Genomic DNA, 19,545 nt, shown 5'->3' with positions numbered 1-19,545 from the left:
AATATTTTGTATCATCTCTAGTGGCAGAATAACTGGAATGGAACACTATGGTTTTATAGCGCGCCGTTCATCACAAACAGAATGTTGTCATTTGTTTGGTATATCGTCAGTTGCAGGTTCACTTGGGGTAACTGACAAAATACGGTTTTTGAGTTAAATATACAGTTTTTCTTAGTTTTTTCTGCTCTTTCGAATGGTATACGTAAAAAAATTCTAGCTTTAAAAAAAATACAATTACACGGACATTTTCAGGTGTGAACTTTTCAGATTTCCTTCACAATTTTGGTGTAACTGACATTGTAATAATTTTACCAGGTTGAATTGGTGTATCTGTAATAATGTAAAAATTTTGCTACAAAACTTTGCAATTACACTGATTTGCTAAGGTTTATAACATGAAATAAAATAGGAATTTAGAAAGTTTTAAGGCATATTACATTATTATTATACCAGCAGTATCAGTTAAAGAAGTTAAAGTTAGCTCAACAAAAAAAATAATTGAAATTGAGCAACTATCCAGCCAACTAGGCGTCACTGCGCGTTGCTAACATTAACCTGTTGTTACTCTGTTACTTTTACTGTTGTAGTACTCATGACCTTAATTCAACATTGCTATAAAGAGGTGGGAAATTAAATCCATTTTGTTTACAGTTTAAGTTGCCCCGTAGAGCTAAATACGGTATTGGTAAGTCAAAGCTTAAAAAAATATTGAAATTACTTAGTTTCACAGTAATACTTTAGTTATTTCAATATTTCTGTCTTAAAAAAAATATAATACACATATTTTCTTGATTCCCATGGCTTTTTTAACATTTTTTAATGAATAAAATAAAAGTTACTTCTAATAAAATAAAAAAAAAACAAAGAAAACGACAAAATGTTATTTTTTTTCATGAATTCTCTTATTTTTTAATACTTTTACATAAATTATACAGCAAATAAGTAAACAAAACCCAGCAAAAACATCAAATTATTTTAATTTGGGCAGTACTTACACCAATTTGACCTATGTTTTCTCCAAAAGTATGGTGTAAAATTAGTGTAACTGTCAAAAGTACAAAAATACATTGGTGTAACTGCAATTTATTTCCTTAACTAAGACATATTAGATAATTCTTTTTATTTAATCTAAAACCGCGTAGAATTCTAAGCATTTCTGTAAAAACAGATCCAAAAAAGGTTAAATAGGAAAAAAGTTATGTCCGATTTAAGACGAAAAAAAACTTTAAACGGCTCTACTGAAAAACTGTATTTTGTCAGTTACCCCAAGTGAACCTGCAACTGACGATATAGTTCCAATGAAACTACACGTGAAAAATGGATGAATGACGAATGGATGAACGTGTTAGATTTTTGGGCATTAGTCATTTCTAAATTAGGAAATATTAATGTATTAAAGCAGATTCTTTAATTAATAAAGTTACCACAAAAAGAAGAATAATAGTAAGCAAAATCTAGCATAAATACTTTATGCTATATTCCTATCATATCGTATTATACCATGGAAATATATAGGACTATAATACTGTAATTTAATAAGTTCCAAATTAAAAATCCAATTTCAAATTCAAATAGTTTATTCAGTATAAATCCCTTTTCCAGGGCATTTATACACGTCCCAAATATAGCTTGCCCTACCACCACTTCGGGACATCATGGGCTGGTGCTGAGAAGAAGTGGCGGAAGAAACTCAGTCACCTTTGTCAGCCTCTTTTCCAACCAGATACAACAATTTATAACTTACATAAAAATGAATAATCTAGCAGTAATTAAGTCTTATTTATTATTAACATTTTGACGGTATTTTGTATAACCAGTATTTATAATCAAACACACAGAACACAAGTTCTAAGTTAGGTTACGTTAAGACTTAGGTTTTGGTTAGGTCAAGAGTTAGATTTAGGTTAGGTTAGGACTTAGGTTTTGTACCATAACATAACCAGCAACTATTAGCATTGTCCTTCTTTATACTGGTCAACAAACTACCGACCCGACCCCGTGGCATGTCACCATCAATTGGCCAAGTGTCAAAATAATAGCCCTGGCGCAGCCACATAGCCAGGTGTTAATACAATATCACAATAATACAATACAATAACACAACAAGCACAATAATAGTACCAATAAACAATGTACACTTAACTTTGGTCAGCATCACCTCAAAGATCCATCGAGACTGCCTTTCAACGAGGAATTCCATATATTTATACCCATACTCCTACCTTTCCTCTACTCAACTCTGATTGGTCACTTAAGACGACCAATCAGAAAACAGGAAGTTAGATAATATTTAAACGGACCCGGAAGTTGGAATTTCTCATTTTACAATATTTGTTTTTGATCAAAAGATAGTATGTTGGCTTATTAATTATACTTTTAATAATATTTAAGAAATATTAATAATTATTATCCAAAAGCTGGAAATCTTACAATAAATTCTATAAACAGGAAGTTCGAATATATTATAACTAATAATATTAAAACGGACCCAGATTTATTTTTGATTGAATATTAGCCAGTTGGCTTATTAATTTATCAATTTAATTATATTTAAGAAACATTAATAACCACTATTCAGAAGCCGGAAATCTTACAATAAATTCTTATTTGCAAACGGAAGTCTTAATTTTATCTGACAGTTAATATGGCGGCTGTTTGATACTTGGTGTGTGTGATATTATAGAAAGTTAATAAATAGTGTAGTTACTAATATTAATTATAGGTCACATGAAATATTAATATCAATCAGGTATGTACATAATATAATTAATCTAACACGGCCATACTGACATGTACTTCGCTCTCGAAGTACCTATTTATCAATCAAATTATTGTTTCTAATGTTGCCATTCACCCATTTAATAGTTAATATTAAATAATTACAGTCTCACATGAAATAATTACAGTCTCAATAAACAGTTCCATTCTTAACTTAATTATTATATTATTTTAAAATCATTACAATTTGACCATCAACAGTATCGGTCCCATCATCAACCACAGTATAATGACCATCATCGGTCCCATCAACTACAGTAATGACCATCATCGGTCCCATCAACTACAGTAATGACCATCATCGGTCCCATCAACTACAGTAATGACCATCATCGGTCCCATCAACTACAGTAATGACCATCATCGGTCCCATCAACTACAGTAATGACCATCATCGGTCCCATCAACTACAGTAATGACCATCATCGGTCCCATCAACTACAGTAATGACCATCATCGGTCCCATCAACTACAGTAATGACCATCATCGGTCCCATCAACTACAGTAATGACCATCATCGGTCCCATCAACTACAGTAATGACCATCATCGGTCCCATCTTCAACTACAGTAATGACCGTCAACAATATCGGTCCAATTTCTCACATAATTCCAGCAGCTTGTCGTTTCTGAATTTCAAGATAAACAAGAAATATATTTCATTTGCCAAAATCCTAAATAGAAATATAGTGAGTTCCCCTGGCTGCAACCAGTCTTATAACATTTAATTTTATTACAATGTAGTCTTAAGTCTGACCTAACATGGTTAGTTTATCCACCGCGTCAACCTCGGCACGCCCCTGCCGCGACGATCTAGCTGACCAGTGACACCAACAAGGATTGATAAAATAACCGTCCAGGGGCAGAAAATTAGAGCCTGAAGTCCAGTAGGTAGGATCGCTACAAACCTTTGTTCAGGAAAGTCTTAGTCACAGTTCAAATTAAAGTCTTGTATAATTTTAAAGAAACAAAATAAAAAGAAACGACAAACTACTGGATAAACATTTTAGGCTTAGGCAAACCAATGCCTAAATTTCTTATCCTACATTATTTTAATTTCACATAAATACAAATCATAAAATACCCCAATCTTTCGGACATCTATATATTTGTCCTTGAGCCAATAATGTCAATTTTCTTAAACAACTATAATTTCCATTCCTTTCAGAGCAAAATAATGTTTGGAAGCATGAACAACTTGCAATATTGTTTCCAGAATCAAAATTAATGCATTTTAAAATATCTAAAACTCCCCTCACTAACAACGTCCAATAGTCTTGGGGACACGTAAATATACCATCTACTTGCAATGTTAGAATATTATGTCTCGACAAGCCATGTAAGGGAACTGAAACTATTTCATACATACATAATAGTATCTTATATACAATAATAATATCTTAAAATTACTATAATCTTACTGAAACTTTTACAGAATTTAGCAATCTGTAAGCAGAGTTATTTAAAAGCTTAGAAAATGCGAGGTTAAGTTATAAACAATGTACAACAAGAAGCCCGATTTTAATTTGAACCAATTTTATTTCCTGTTTTTCATGTTTGTTCATGGGCATTTCCTTATTAGAATCGAGTTTAAATTTTACAATTTACGAAATTATATTATAATTCTACTTGGTTTTAACTGTTAACACAATTTACCGCATTTATGTTTAAACGGTATAATGATATAATATTCATTGGAATGTTTGCTTGTGTAGGTACATAAAAATATCCTTGGACCTTTTCCGTGGACATTTACACCAAGTTTCTAGTCGCAAACTAAGCAACGTTTGTACTATGGATACTAGGATATAAACAAAATATAACGAAAAATAAAAAACGGATATAAAAAGGGTCGAACAAAGATAAGGGAAACCAGAGAAGAAAAATTAGAGAGAAGGAAAAAAATAGTTTCCTTGGATACCAAAGATTAATGACCATATAACTTGTCTTATCCAATAGGACACTAAATTATTTAAAAAAAAAAGTATCAATGAAATTAGGCAGAATTGAGAAGTTTTGACGAAATACCTTCATTCCTATTCTAGCTACTTACAAGAAGAAAATAAGAAGATAAAAATAGAAGAAAGAGAAAAAAAAAACATGGTACAAGAACTTAAATAAATAAACATAATAATACGGAACGCAATAACACCAGCCGTCATTAACAGCGTTAGTGAACAGACAAAATTATATCATTAGTTATTAATCACCATAAAGTTTGATCTGTTTATTACGATTACTTAATTGGGAAAAAAAAATATGTGCAAAACACACACACTATGACACTTCACCATACACTACACACTTGTAATATACCGACCATGCTACAGTGCTTGTTTAATTTAGTTTAATTTATAATATCTCATTTCACATTTATAAAGTTTATAGATTTTAATACACAATTATTATTTGATTGGCGACTTGAAATTTAATACCGTATTCACATGTAATTTGCTTACTTAGTTTTTGAATTGTTTTAGTGTTCATTTATCTACCCACTTTAACTTATTTTAAAATGTTTTAGCAGTAGAATGTGTTTCTTTAACTGGCTTATGTTCAAGTTGTATCTTCCTCCACATTTATGTACCATTAAATGCTATTGAAACATTGTTAAACAAAATAAAATATAATAAAATTGCATAAAGCTGAATTCAAGGACTTATTTTATCATGTATTTGAAGAGTTGTTGTTTTTATTTCTCAAAATTTGATAAAAAAAATGTATTTTACAAATAGATGTCTAAAGCTGAACTAGAGATTCATTTATAAACAAAGAAAATTGAAATACTTAATATTACACTAAATGATTTATTTTGCCATATTTTATAAGTATTATATAGAAACAGTATCCGTAATAATATTAATCAACTAAATTTACAGATTATTGTCAATTTCTTAAATTTTAGTACATTTTAGTTGTATAACGACTAGCACGAATTTTTATCATCCAAATATGTTGCTAAGATAGGTAGGTTGTTTTCAATACAATGTTTCACATTTGTTTTATAGTGGGAATGAACTTGGTTTGAAATAACGTGTAATTTAAGGGAACGTAAGTGATTATAGTGTGATTGTGTGTAAAAGAGATTGTATAAGACGCTATCGGTAGAATCCAAATAATTAGAAATGAATCAAGGTATACAATATTATCAAGGACCTAGGTACCATTAAACAGTGCAGATTATATATAATAATATGGTATATTTGTTTTCACTGTTTTTTAGCACACGAGGCTGTAAAAAGACCCGTAGACTTTGGAATCGTTCGGCCAATCTGACATTTAAATACAAATTATTATGCGTTGAGCATATCAGAGACAGCATAAATATTACATTCCACTGGATGAATGTACCGGTAGTAATCATGTAATGAACCAAGTGTTTTTAATAGTGTAAGTAAACTAAATTTAGAAAAACCATCAATCAAGATTAGGATATGTACATAGCCTACAATGGATTATATTATGAGTCGGAATGGCATGAAGGGGTAAAGCAGCAGACTACAGAAAAATGCCACGAGACTAGAAGAAAGACTTATCGAATATAATACATCCAAAAGAAGGAAATAAAAGAAGAGAAGAAAAAAAAAAAAGACGTAGTGAATATATACGATTTTTTTTAATTGTTTTTGAAATTCATTTTATTTTACTCGTCAATTTGACCCGACATATTTTCAAATATAATATTGTAGTTTAAATCTGACAAATTTTAGTTGTATTTGGTATCTAACTATGCGATTTTTTAATATGAAAACTATTTTTGATATTTTCCTACACAATGTATTTTGATTATTGGAATAAATTTCATGCTTTGTTTTATTTTTTTAATCTGACAAAGTCCCCCTATTTTCGACCATAAGTTAAACAACACTGCCATACGAGGACTATTTACTACCAGTACAATTCTGCTCTGAGGGATGTTTCTTAGATTTGATATTATACTAGAGCACAGCATTATGGATGCTCGAATCCCACTTCTGATGTTAGATTTTTAGGAATTAGTCGTTTGTAAATTAGGAAATATTAATGTAGTAAAGCAGATTCTTTAATTAATAAAGTTACCACAAAAAGAAGAATAATAATAAGCAAAATCTAGCATAAAATACTTTACGTTATATTCCTATCATATCGTATTATACCGTGGAAATATATAGGACTATAATACTGTAGTTTAATAAATAAGCAAGTTTCAAATTAAAAATCCAATTATAAATTCAAATGGTTTATTCAGTATAAAGCCCTTTTCCAGGGCACTTATACACGTCCCAAATATAGTTTACCCTACCACCACTTCGGGACAACATGGGCTGGTGCTGAGAAGAAGTGGCGGAAGAAACTCAGTCACCTTTGTCAGCCTCTTTTCCAACCAGTTACAACAATTTATAACTTATATAAAAAATGAGTAGTCTAGCAGTAATTAAGTCCTATTTATTATTAACATTTGGACGGTATTTTGTACAACCAGTATTTATAATCAAACACACAGAACACAAGTTCTAAGTTAGGTTACGTTAAGATTTAGGTTTAGGTTAGGTTAAGAGTTAGGTTTAGGTTAGGTTACGACTTAGGTTCTGTACCATAACATAACCGGCAACTATAAGCATTGTCCTTCTTTATACTGGTCATCAAATTACCGACCCGACCCCGTGGCATGTCACCATCAATTGGCCAGGTGTCAACATAATAAGCCTGGTGCAGCCACATAGCCAGGTGTTAATACAATATCACAATAATACAATACAATTACACAACAAGCATAATAATAGTACCAATAAACAATAAGTACTTAACTTTGGTCAGCATCACCTCAAAGATCCGTCGAGACTGCCTTTCAACGAGGAATTCCATATATTTATACCCATACTCCTACCTTTCCTCTACTAAACTCTGATTGGTCACTTAAGACGACCAATCAGAAAACAGGAAGTTAGATAATATTTAAACGGACCCGGAAGTTGGAATTTCTCATTTTACAATATTTGTTTTTGATCAAAGGACAGTAAGTTGGCTTATTAATTATACATTTAATAATATTTAAGAAATATTAATAATTATTATCCAAAAGCTGGAAATCTTACAATAAATTCTATAAACAGGGAGTTCGAATATATTATAACTAATAATATTAAAACGGACCCGGAAGTTGGAACTTCTCATTTTACAATATTTATTTTTGATTGAATATTAGCCAGTTGGCTTATTAATTTATCTATTTAATTATATTTAAGAAACATTAATAACCACTATTCAGAAGCCGGAAATCTTACAATAAATTCTTATTTGCAAACGGAAGTCTTAATTTTATCTGACAGTTAATATGGCGGCTGTTTGATACTTGGTGTGTGTGATGTTATAGAAAGTTAATTAATAGTGTAGTTACTAATATTAATTATAGGTCACATGAAATATTAATATCAATCAGGTATGTACATAATATAATTAATCTAACACGGCCATACTGACATGTACTTCGCTCTCGAAGTACCTATTTATCAATTAAATTTTTTTTTTTTTTCTAATGTTGCCATTCACTAGAGTTGCCGCGAATAGTGGTTATAGCGAATAGTCGAATACCGATTAATCGCCATTCACTTTGGCGAATAGTCGAATAACTCGACATTACTATTCGACATAAAAACATTAAAATTATTTCTAATTTCTTCTAAGGTTGTGAGAAAAGAAAACAATAAAGTTAAACATATCTGTTTCATGTTATACATACCTACATATGTAGTAAATTTAATTTTCCATTTTTAAATTCTGGCAACCCTTTTCTTGTACATAGTTTACGAGGAAGACCCCCGTTTTGTAACCCAGCGTTTAGTTTGGACGCATTTGTTATTTGATTTTCGACATCGTTTGACGTTTATTTATTTTTTACTACTATACTTATTTAAAAACAAGCTCTGTTTATTCAGAAAGACTATTTTCCGAGGCAGGTTTAATTTACGAGGAAAAACGAAACCGACTTGCTCCCGAACGTGCAGAAAGAAATGTTTTTTTGCACCACAATCTGCCTCTGCTGGATTTTAAATATTAATTAAAAAGCCTAACTAATTTCATGAATATGATAGGCACAGGTATATATTACAAATAATAATTGATATTGTGTATTGTTTTATTAGGGAAAATAATAAAAATATGATTATTTTTAACTCATTAGTTTTTTTGTTCAATAGAAGTTTATTTTAGACGACTATTCGCCGAATGCCGAATAATACTAGCTATTATTCGGTATTCGACGAATATCAAAAAAATGTCGAGTAATGCCGAATACCGAATAATAGCGAGTATTCGCGGCAACTGTACCATTCACCCATTTAATAGTTAATATTAAATAATTACAGTCTCACATAAAATAATTACAGTCTCAATAAACAGTTCTTAGTAATTCTTAACTTAATTATTATATTATTTTAAAATCATTACAATTTGACCATCAACAGTATCGGTCCCATCATCAACAACAGTATAATGACCATCATCGGTCCCATCAACTACAGTAATGACCATCATCGGTCCCATCAACTACAGTAATGACCATCATCGGTCCCATCAACTACAGTAATGACCATCATCGGTCCCATCAACTACAGTAATGACCATCATCGGTCCCATCAACTACAGTAATGACCATCATCGGTCCCATCAACTACAGTAATGACCATCATCGGTCCCATCAACTACAGTAATGACCATCATCGGTCCCATCAACTACAGTAATGACCATCATCGGTCCCATCAACTACAGTAATGACCATCATCGGTCCCATCAACTACAGTAATGACCATCATCGGTCCCATCAACTACAGTAATGACCATCATCGGTCCCATCAACTACAGTAATGACCATCATCGGTCCCATCAACTACAGTAATGACCATCATCGGTCCCATCAACTACAGTAATGACCATCATCGGTCCCATCAACTACAGTAATGACCATCATCGGTCCCATCAACTACAGTAATGACCATCATCGGTCCCATCAACTACAGTAATGACCATCATCGGTCCCATCTTCAACTACAGTAATGACCGTCAACAATATCGGTCCAATTTCTCACATAATTCCAGCAGCTTGTCGTTTCTGAATTTCAAGATAAACAAGAAATATATTTCATTTGCCAAAATCCTAAATAGAAATATAGTGAGTTCCCCTGGCTGCAACCAGTCTTATAACATTTAATTTTATTACAATGTAGTCTTAAGTCTGACCTGACATGGTTAGTTTATCTGAAGTCCAGTAGGTAGGATCGCTACAAACCTTTGTTCAGGAAAGTCTTAGTCACAGTTCAAATTAAAGTCTTGTATAATTTTAAAGAAACAAAAGAAAAAGAAACGACAAACTACTGGATAAACATTTTAGGCTTAGGCAAACCAATGCTTAAATTTCTTATACTACTTGGTTTTAACTGTTAGCACAATTTACCGCATTTATGTTTTAACGGTATAATGATATAATATTCATTGGAATGTTTGCTTGTGTAGGTACATAAAAATATCCTTGGACCTTTTCCGTGGACATTTACACTAAGTTTCTAGTCGCAAACTAAGCAAAGTTTGTACTATGGATACTAGGATATAAACAAATATAACGAAAAATAAAAACGGATATAAAAAGGGTCGAACAAAGATAAGGGAAACCAGAGAAGAAAAATTTGAGAGAAGAAAAAAAAAATATTTTCCTTGGATACCAAAGACTAATGACCATATAACTTTGTACATAGCTTAGTCTTTGCTGCCCAATCCAATAGGACACTAAATTATTTAAAAAAAAAAAAAAGTACCAATGAAATTAGGCAGAATTGAGAAGTTTTGATGAAATACCTTCATTCCTATTCTAGCTACTTACAAGAAGAAAATAAGAAGATAAAAATAGAAGAAAGAGAAAAAAACATGGTACAAGAACTTAAATAAATAAACATAATAATACGAAACGCAATAACACGAGCCGTCATTAACAGCGTTAGTGAACAGACAAAATTATATCATTAGTTATTAATCACCATAAAGTTTGGACTGTTTATTACGATTATTTAATTGGAAAAAAATATGTGCAAAACACACACACTATGACACTCCACCATACACTACACACTTGTAATACACCGACCATGTGACAGTGCTCGTTTAATTTAGTTTAATTTATAATATCTCTTTTCACATTTATAAAGTTTATAAATTTTAATACACAAAAGTCTTTGTCACAAAAGTCACAGTTGAAGTTTCCTCAAGTCAAGGTCCTTAACAAAAACTCTTACCCCATCGAGAATCAGTACCAACCTTCGCAATCATCTGCTGTCCATGATCACTTATTGGCACCAATACACAATAAACCAGCAGACATTCATTTTAAAGAAAAAGAAACGACAAACTACTAAATGACAAACATTTTAGGACCAAACTAACGATTGGTTAAGTTTCTTATCCTATATTCGTTTTGATACACATAAAATAGTTACAAAGTAGTTAATCATAAAATACCTCAATCTCTCGGTCAGCTCTGAAATCTTATCTCTATCAATCATTTCCTTGGGCCAATACCGATAATTTTCTTAAGCAACTATAATCAACGCTAATTTTCATTCCTCTCAGAGCAAAACAATTATCCGTAAACAGAGACCACATTATGCAATATTATTTCTCAAATTACAAATGAAATAAGGTCCTTTGAATTGAAGATACCTAAAACTTTTTTTTAACCAATGGTCTTGGGACACGTAGATATACTACATCACCTACTTGTAATGTTAGAATATTATTAGGTCTCGAAAGCCGTGTAAAAGAAACTTAAACCATTTCATATAATATATTGGGCCCCTTTCTAAAGAGACAAAAATAGTATCGAATAATGTCTTAAAATAACTATATCCTTACTGAAAATTATACGGAGTTTAGCAAAGTTTAGAAAAAGTGAGGTTTAGTTATAAACAATGTTATACCAAGTAGCCTGATTTTAATGTGAATATTTTATTTCCTGGTTTTTTTTTTTTTTTACAATAATGTTTGTTCATTTCTATTCTAACTACTAACATAAGACAGATGAATGAAGAAGAACATACTTTAACTTAATACGAAACGCCGACGAATAAATATATTATTTATAGACAGTGTAACAAGGGTTCTGCTATTATTATGGTGTGAAATAATTTACTATTTATGATTAAGTAATCGATTCTGTTTTAGTCAGTTGTCCATTTAAAAACATGTAAACACCGGAAAGAAATGTAATAGTGACGAATCATCTCGTAAAATGAAATTAATGTAGTATCTAGGCACCTATAGATCGCCGAGGTAATTTAACTAGATAATTATTAATAACATACCTTTCTTTCATTGTTAAACCAACGCCTTGAAAAATAAATAAGAAATCTATCACTTTTTGTTTTTTCAGATATTGTATTGACCGTTTGCACATTATAAATATTTATTCTCGTGTAAAGAAAATTGTTTAATTAAAGCTAGAGTCGAGGACTTGTGAAATAATGTGTAATATTAGGAGAACATAAGTGTTTATGGTGTAATTGTATGTAACAGTATCTATTTGTTTATATTGCTATCGGTTTCTAATTAATCAAGGTATATAATCATCATTCAACAGTGATTGTATACTATTACATGATTTATTTGCTCCACTGATTTTTAGCAAACGAGATTTTTTTAAAATACCCGTTAACCTTGGAACAGTAGTGTAACTTTATTGTTAAATTTCTCATAATACGTTCGGCCAATCTGACATTCAATTACAATTTATTATGCGTTGAGCATATCAGAGACAGCATAAATATTAAATTTCACTGGATGGATGTACCGGTAGTAATCATGTTATGAACCAAGTGTTTTTAATAGTGTAAGTAAACTAAATTTAAAAAAAACCATCAATCAAGATTAGGATATATCCATAGCCTACAATGGATTATACGAGTCTGAATGGCATGAAGAGGTAAAACAGCAGACTACAGAAAAAACGATAAAATGCCACGAGACTAGAAGAAAGACTTATCGAATATAATACATCCAAAAGAAGAAAATAACTAGACACGGTGTTAAATCATCCGGGCGGTGAGATAAAGAAGAGAAAAAAAAAACGTAGTGAATAAATACGTTTTTTTTTTAATTGTTTTTGAAATTCATTTTATTTTACTAGTCAATTTGACCCGACATATTTTCAAATGTAATATTGTAGTTTAAATCTGATAAATTTTAGTTGTATTTGGTATCTAGCTATGCGATTTCTTAATATGAAAACTATTTTTGATGTTTTCCTACACAATGTATTTTGATTATTGAAATAAATTTCATGCTTTGTTTTTTTTTTTTTTTTTATCTGACAAAGTCCCCCTATTTTCGACCATAAGTTAAACAACACTGCCATACTAGGACTATTTACTACTAGTACAATTCTGCTCTGAGGGACGTTTCTTAGATGATGAATGATGAATAGTGATATTATACTAGAGCACAGCGATATCAGTTCAGATGGGTGTTACAATTTCACAACTTAATAAATACTAAAGCAAAGCCCCTAAGGGCCTTACCGGCCTTTGCGACGTCACCAAGCTGCTCCATCCAAACTCCTTCGATCTTTCTTCGAAGTATTTGCACCACCCTTCTGCACCGCTGCCGCCGGCCGCTGGCTCGAAGGCTGGCAGCACCACGTCTTCATCAGGTCTTCGATTCGAGAAAGCAGCATCCCATACGGTTTTCAGGTCTGAGCCAGGTTCCATTCTGAAACATAGATAAGGACGTATTAGCAAAAGTGCTCGAATCCCACTTCTGATGTTAGATTTTTGGGCATTAGTCATTTCTAAATTAGGAAATATTAATGTATTAAAGCAGATTCTTTAATTAATAAAGTTACCACAAAAAGAAGAATAATAGCACAGAATAAGTAATAGTACAGGTACAGAAGGATTACTCCGCAAGACGATTTAAATAAATGCGAGTCTTGCTGCGACGCGATACAGTGGAATTCAGCTCGCACAGCACTACGTACCTACAATTTTATTCACCTACAAGTTTTGTCTCTTTCTATCGCGTGCCTCTGAACTCTTCTTACGCTGTTAGGGTTGCTGTCTAGTGAAAAAATAATTAATCTACTTATTTGTAATGAGGTACGTATGTAGGTAAGTACGCATTCATTATGGAAAACCTTGGGGGAGGCCTTTGTCCAGCGGTGGACGTCATTTGGCTGAAACGAACGAACGCATTCTGAGCAGTAGTCATGGTAGGTTAGGTTCCTATACTATCCTAAGAATTATTGATTACCTACATGGCCAACATACCTTTCAGCATCTTTGAGAAGCGAAAAAAAAAAAAAATCCGGTAGATTTATTTTCGAATTTAAACACCCGAACGCCGCACAATATTTCTTTCTCTTTATATGTCCATTTTTAAATAATACTTCGATCATAGAATTATAATCATACTACAACACACGCCAGCGTCCTGACGGGCGCGCGCGTGACACTCGACTGATATAATACCCGCCGGCGGGGCGCTTCGCTGTAGGTAATTATCGGATGTACCGCGCGGAGTGAGCCAGGCCTGATAATAGTAAGCAAAATCTAGCATAAATACTTTATGCTATATTCCTATCATATCGTATTATACCATGGAAATATATAGGACTATAATACTGTAATTTAATAAGTTCCAAATTAAAAATCCAATTTCAAATTCAAATAGTTTATTCAGTATAAATCCCTTTTCCAGGGCATTTATACACGTCCCAAATATAGCTTGCCCTACCACCACTTCGGGACATCATGGGCTGGTGCTGAGAAGAAGTGGCGGAAGAAACTCAGTCACCTTTGTCAGCCTCTTTTCCAACCAGATACAACAATTTATAACTTACATAAAAATGAATAATCTAGCAGTAATTAAGTCTTATTTATTATTAACATTTTGACGGTATTTTGTATAACCAGTATTTATAATCAAACACACAGAACACAAGTTCTAAGTTAGGTTACGTTAAGACTTAGGTTTTGGTTAGGTCAAGAGTTAGATTTAGGTTAGGTTAGGACTTAGGTTTTGTACCATAACATAACCAGCAACTATTAGCATTGTCCTTCTTTATACTGGTCAACAAACTACCGACCCGACCCCGTGGCATGTCACCATCAATTGGCCAAGTGTCAAAATAATAGCCCTGGCGCAGCCACATAGCCAGGTGTTAATACAATATCACAATAATACAATACAATAACACAACAAGCACAATAATAGTACCAATAAACAATGTACACTTAACTTTGGTCAGCATCACCTCAAAGATCCATCGAGACTGCCTTTCATTTTTTTTTTTTTTTTTTTTTTTTTTTTTGAAGGGACGCGCGCTGGTAGCTTGAGGAGCTTTTCCAGCTTCACCGGGCAGAGTGGCGAGTACAGAAGGTACTCTAGCCGTTTGGCGATCGTCGGTGCGCGTGCCGACGAGGCCGAGTGTGGGCTTCGCGTAGCGAAGCCCAGGCTCGTCCGCGTCGGTCGCAGACCGACGTTCGCGATCGGGCCGTATCGAGCGCATAAGGCGCCCGATCAGTGGCGAACCCAACTAGAGGGTTGCCCACCGCGGTGTTGGACCAAAGTCCAGCCTACGGCGGGCTCACTCTAGTGGGCCCGATCGAGGGGACTACGGACGCGGCCTGAGGGCGCCACGGTAGGCTCGGACCTCGGCTCAGGCCGTGTCCGGGGGACGGATAGGGGAGAACCGGCCCGGTACATGTCTGTACCGTCCGAAATGGAAAGCAGGGCCTCGTACTCGCCGGCGAGTACGGTGTAACGAGCTACTGTGTTGTGGAGTAGTTGGCGTGCTTAAGGCAGTGATGTCTGTGTTCAGAAATTCGGTAATAGGATCGTCCGGGTCATCTAGGACATGCCTAGGTCGTCGGTATTGGGCAGCGACATCTTTTTGGGGTGTATACGTGGCGGCGCTAACGATAAGAGGGTTCTTGTGGTTGATCGCTTTATCAAAGTAGCGGCGAGAGGCTTCTTTCATAAAGTGATCAATCGATGGGATCTCGAAATCTCTATGGAGATTCGTATTACGCACGAACCACGGGGCATCCGCGGCTCGGCGCAAGAATTTGTTTTGGAGGGTCTGGAATTTCTTAAGGTCTGTGCAGGAAGTGTGAGCAAACACCGGACTGGCGTAAGTCAACACTGGACGGATGCAGGTTTTGTAAATTGTCAACTTATTTCTAAGTGACAATTTACTTTTCCTTCCAACTAGGTGGTAGAGTCGGTGGATGTAGTGGTTTGCACGGCTTAAGACGCGTCTGAGGTGCGGAGCGAACGTTAATCTCTGGTCGAGGGTGACACCTAAGTATTTGGCCTCACTTTTCCAAGGAATAGTTTGGTCAAATAAGGTGAGATGGGTGGGGACATTAGGACGAGTGCGAACCGGAGGACGTTTCGCAGACAAAGCCCTAGAAAAGTACACTGCTGCACTTTTTTCGGGATTTACCTCGACACGCCACTTCCTGAACCATTCGCCTAATTGTGTGACTGCGCGTTGGAGCGCCAAGATGACGTAATTCCGATTACGTCCGGACTTGTAGAGTGCGGTGTCGTCCGCAAAGAGGGCTAAATCCGTATTCGGATATTTGGGGATGTCATTGACGTACAATGAAAAGAGGATGGGCGAGAGCACGGAGCCCTGGGGGACTCCGGCTCTTATGGGGCGGGGGGAGGAGAGGGAGCCATCTACTCGGTAACGAAAGGTGCGATTCGATAAAAAGTCACGTAAGATGTGCACGAGACTGTCCGGCACACCGAGTTACTGCCTTTCAACGAGGAATTCCATATATTTATACCCATACTCCTACCTTTCCTCTACTCAACTCTGATTGGTCACTTAAGACGACCAATCAGAAAACAGGAAGTTAGATAATATTTAAACGGACCCGGAAGTTGGAATTTCTCATTTTACAATATTTGTTTTTGATCAAAAGATAGTATGTTGGCTTATTAATTATACTTTTAATAATATTTAAGAAATATTAATAATTATTATCCAAAAGCTGGAAATCTTACAATAAATTCTATAAACAGGAAGTTCGAATATATTATAACTAATAATATTAAAACGGACCCAGATTTATTTTTGATTGAATATTAGCCAGTTGGCTTATTAATTTATCAATTTAATTATATTTAAGAAACATTAATAACCACTATTCAGAAGCCGGAAATCTTACAATAAATTCTTATTTGCAAACGGAAGTCTTAATTTTATCTGACAGTTAATATGGCGGCTGTTTGATACTTGGTGTGTGTGATATTATAGAAAGTTAATAAATAGTGTAGTTACTAATATTAATTATAGGTCACATGAAATATTAATATCAATCAGGTATGTACATAATATAATTAATCTAACAAACGCTTAAAGCATTTGTCACACTGGATGTTTTCTGCGGTCTGCGGTCGGGGGAATATTATTCCTATATCTGTAACCGTATCCATAACCGAAACTACATATCCATAACATCCCTGGTATGAACAACATTGTCGGTCAGGGGAATCGGTAAGCGGACCGGGCAAGACAATCTGTCAGCGGTCGTGACAAGGCAATTTGTGAATGGTGCAGTTTACGTTCTTTGCACTCGTACTATCAGACCGCATCAATACAAAATATATAGAGACAGACAATGTTGTTATAATATGATGCGGGCTGTAGGCTGCAGGACGCATTCAGTGTGGCAAATCCTTACAGATCAAGTTCGGAATGTTAGTTGTTGTTACAGTGTATACTACAAGCCATACAAAATTAAATCAAAATTTTATTCATATAAACGTTTTGGTGGAATTGACGTTACCTTGTATTAAAAATAAGTGTTTATCTATAGCCTTGTATCTCTATATTTTTATGACAATACTCTTTTTTACCTTGCTATCTATTATAAACTTAGATCTGTATAAAATTATCATACCTATTTAATTGTAAGAAGCACACTCAAGATTCATTAATCGCTTTCGAAAGTTGGTAACTCAACTTCAGAACTAAGTATGCGGTGAGCTGACTTTAGTTTTATGGCTTCCCATATCGGATTCTCGATGGTAAAACAAATCTACGCGAAATCTGCTCTTCGCTACAAAAAGTTACTATGGATCCAGCTAAAGATAGTAGAGAATAGCAGTCAAAATTCCTTTGTTTGCACGGACTATTAAAAATATTGCTTAAAAATCGTCAAATAAGTATTAGAATAAAAAAAAGACTAATTAAAATATAAATAAAAAACTAATTAATATAATAACCCTTCATGATGGCGACTGGTTGAAAAGATATTAACAACCATTATAAGTAAACGTTCGTGTAAATTAAGTCAAATGCACATTATTAACTTCTATAAAAACTCCGTGCTTAAATAATGAAATCATATTATAGTATTACTAAATATTTCTAATTAAATATATCTCGTAGGTACCATAATACGTCGATATGTTATTGAAAAGCAAAGATAGCGCGGGTGTTAGTTCAAATGCCTAACCGTGATAAAAAGTTAATCTGAGTGATGTATGTAATCTGTATGTTTTCCAAACAAAATAAAATAAAATAAAATAATAAAATAATAAAATAATAAAATAATGTCATTAATATCCGAAATAACAATTTAATTATATTATTAATATTTAACTAATGCTGCCTAACCAACTGGCAGACTTTACACAAACAATGTTCCATCACTACCGTAATTTTGCTTGATCAAATTATGTTAAACCAAACACACCTCGGTTACATAATTACTGATGCAGCCAGCCAAATAATAATATTATCGTCTAACTAAAACTAAACAAGTGAAAAACTTTGGCATTGTTGGTGAAAATAGTGTTATGAAACTCGAAAAGTTGAAATTTGCTATGGGAGCTTCTGCCGATAAATTAGTTCCGCAAACATAAAATATGCAACAAGCTGTTCAAAGTTCTACATTGCGAGGTTAAAATTTTACCGTGTTATTAATATTTTCAATGTGCCTCAGACTATAAATATACTGCTTTATTTTCCAAAAAACTCAGAAACAAAAGTAACATCAGTAAAGCCTATACAAATTGTTTAGCTCTTTTAAATTAATAGTTACTAGCGACCCGCCCGGTTTCGCACAGGTGCTAAGTATACATACCTAAACCTTACTCTTGAATCACTCTATCTATTAAAAAAACCGCATCAAAATCCATTGCGTAGTTTTAAAGATCTAAGCATACATAGATACAGACAGACAGCGGAAAGCGACTTTGTTTTATACTATGTAGTGATTTGGATTTCAAATTGCAATTCGAATATGGAATTTCATTAATACATTTTAAACAAATGACTGTCGCTCATAAAAAAGTTTTCAAACGGCATTTTATCAATTGCCAGTGTAAGAGCCCGAATGAGTTGGCAAACTACGGCAGGACACCCCTAGAGGATACGCTCCACAGCAGTTTGGCGCGAGATTTCATCCGAGACGAACGCGTGGACCTTTACCAGATTTATCTCGATATATCCTGGTCGTTACAAAAATTTATATTTTGAAAAAAGAACTGATTGTGCATAATAAATACAGATTTAAAAGTTTATTCGTGGATTTTTCATAAGTTTCTAACACGCTGAAAACTTTTGGTTGAACAGTTGAAAGTTCGTGAAGCAACATGTTTTACTTAGTGTTAAGCACGCTGTTTATAGCAAGTAAGTTGTTATCAATTATTTATTATTTAGCTATCATATTTAAATCCCACAATGTAATACATGCAAAGTTTTGGTAATAAACAAACCTATTTGAAAC

The 19,545-nt window shown here is 33.6% G+C and overlaps 1 protein-coding gene across 1 annotated transcript in view; it reads left to right on the top strand.

Annotated features, from left to right (window-relative positions):
- The first annotated feature begins 19,216 nt into the window (after nucleotides 1–19,216).
- LOC135075936 (uncharacterized) overlaps nucleotides 19,217–19,545 on the top strand; it is a 90,578-nt gene continuing 90,249 nt past the window's right edge. Inside the window, exon 1 of the mRNA XM_063970384.1 lies at nucleotides 19,217–19,448. Within this exon, the coding sequence (XP_063826454.1) occupies nucleotides 19,412–19,448 (37 nt within the window). The 5' untranslated portion in view covers nucleotides 19,217–19,411. The remainder of the gene's footprint in view (nucleotides 19,449–19,545) is intronic.

The sequence above is a fragment of the Ostrinia nubilalis genome, chromosome 11 (genome assembly GCF_963855985.1).
Source record: "Ostrinia nubilalis chromosome 11, ilOstNubi1.1, whole genome shotgun sequence".
NCBI classification, from domain to species: Eukaryota; Metazoa; Arthropoda; class Insecta; order Lepidoptera; family Crambidae; genus Ostrinia; species Ostrinia nubilalis.
Note: the sequence above shows the minus strand (reverse complement) of the source record. Positions and strands in the feature narration are given on the sequence as shown.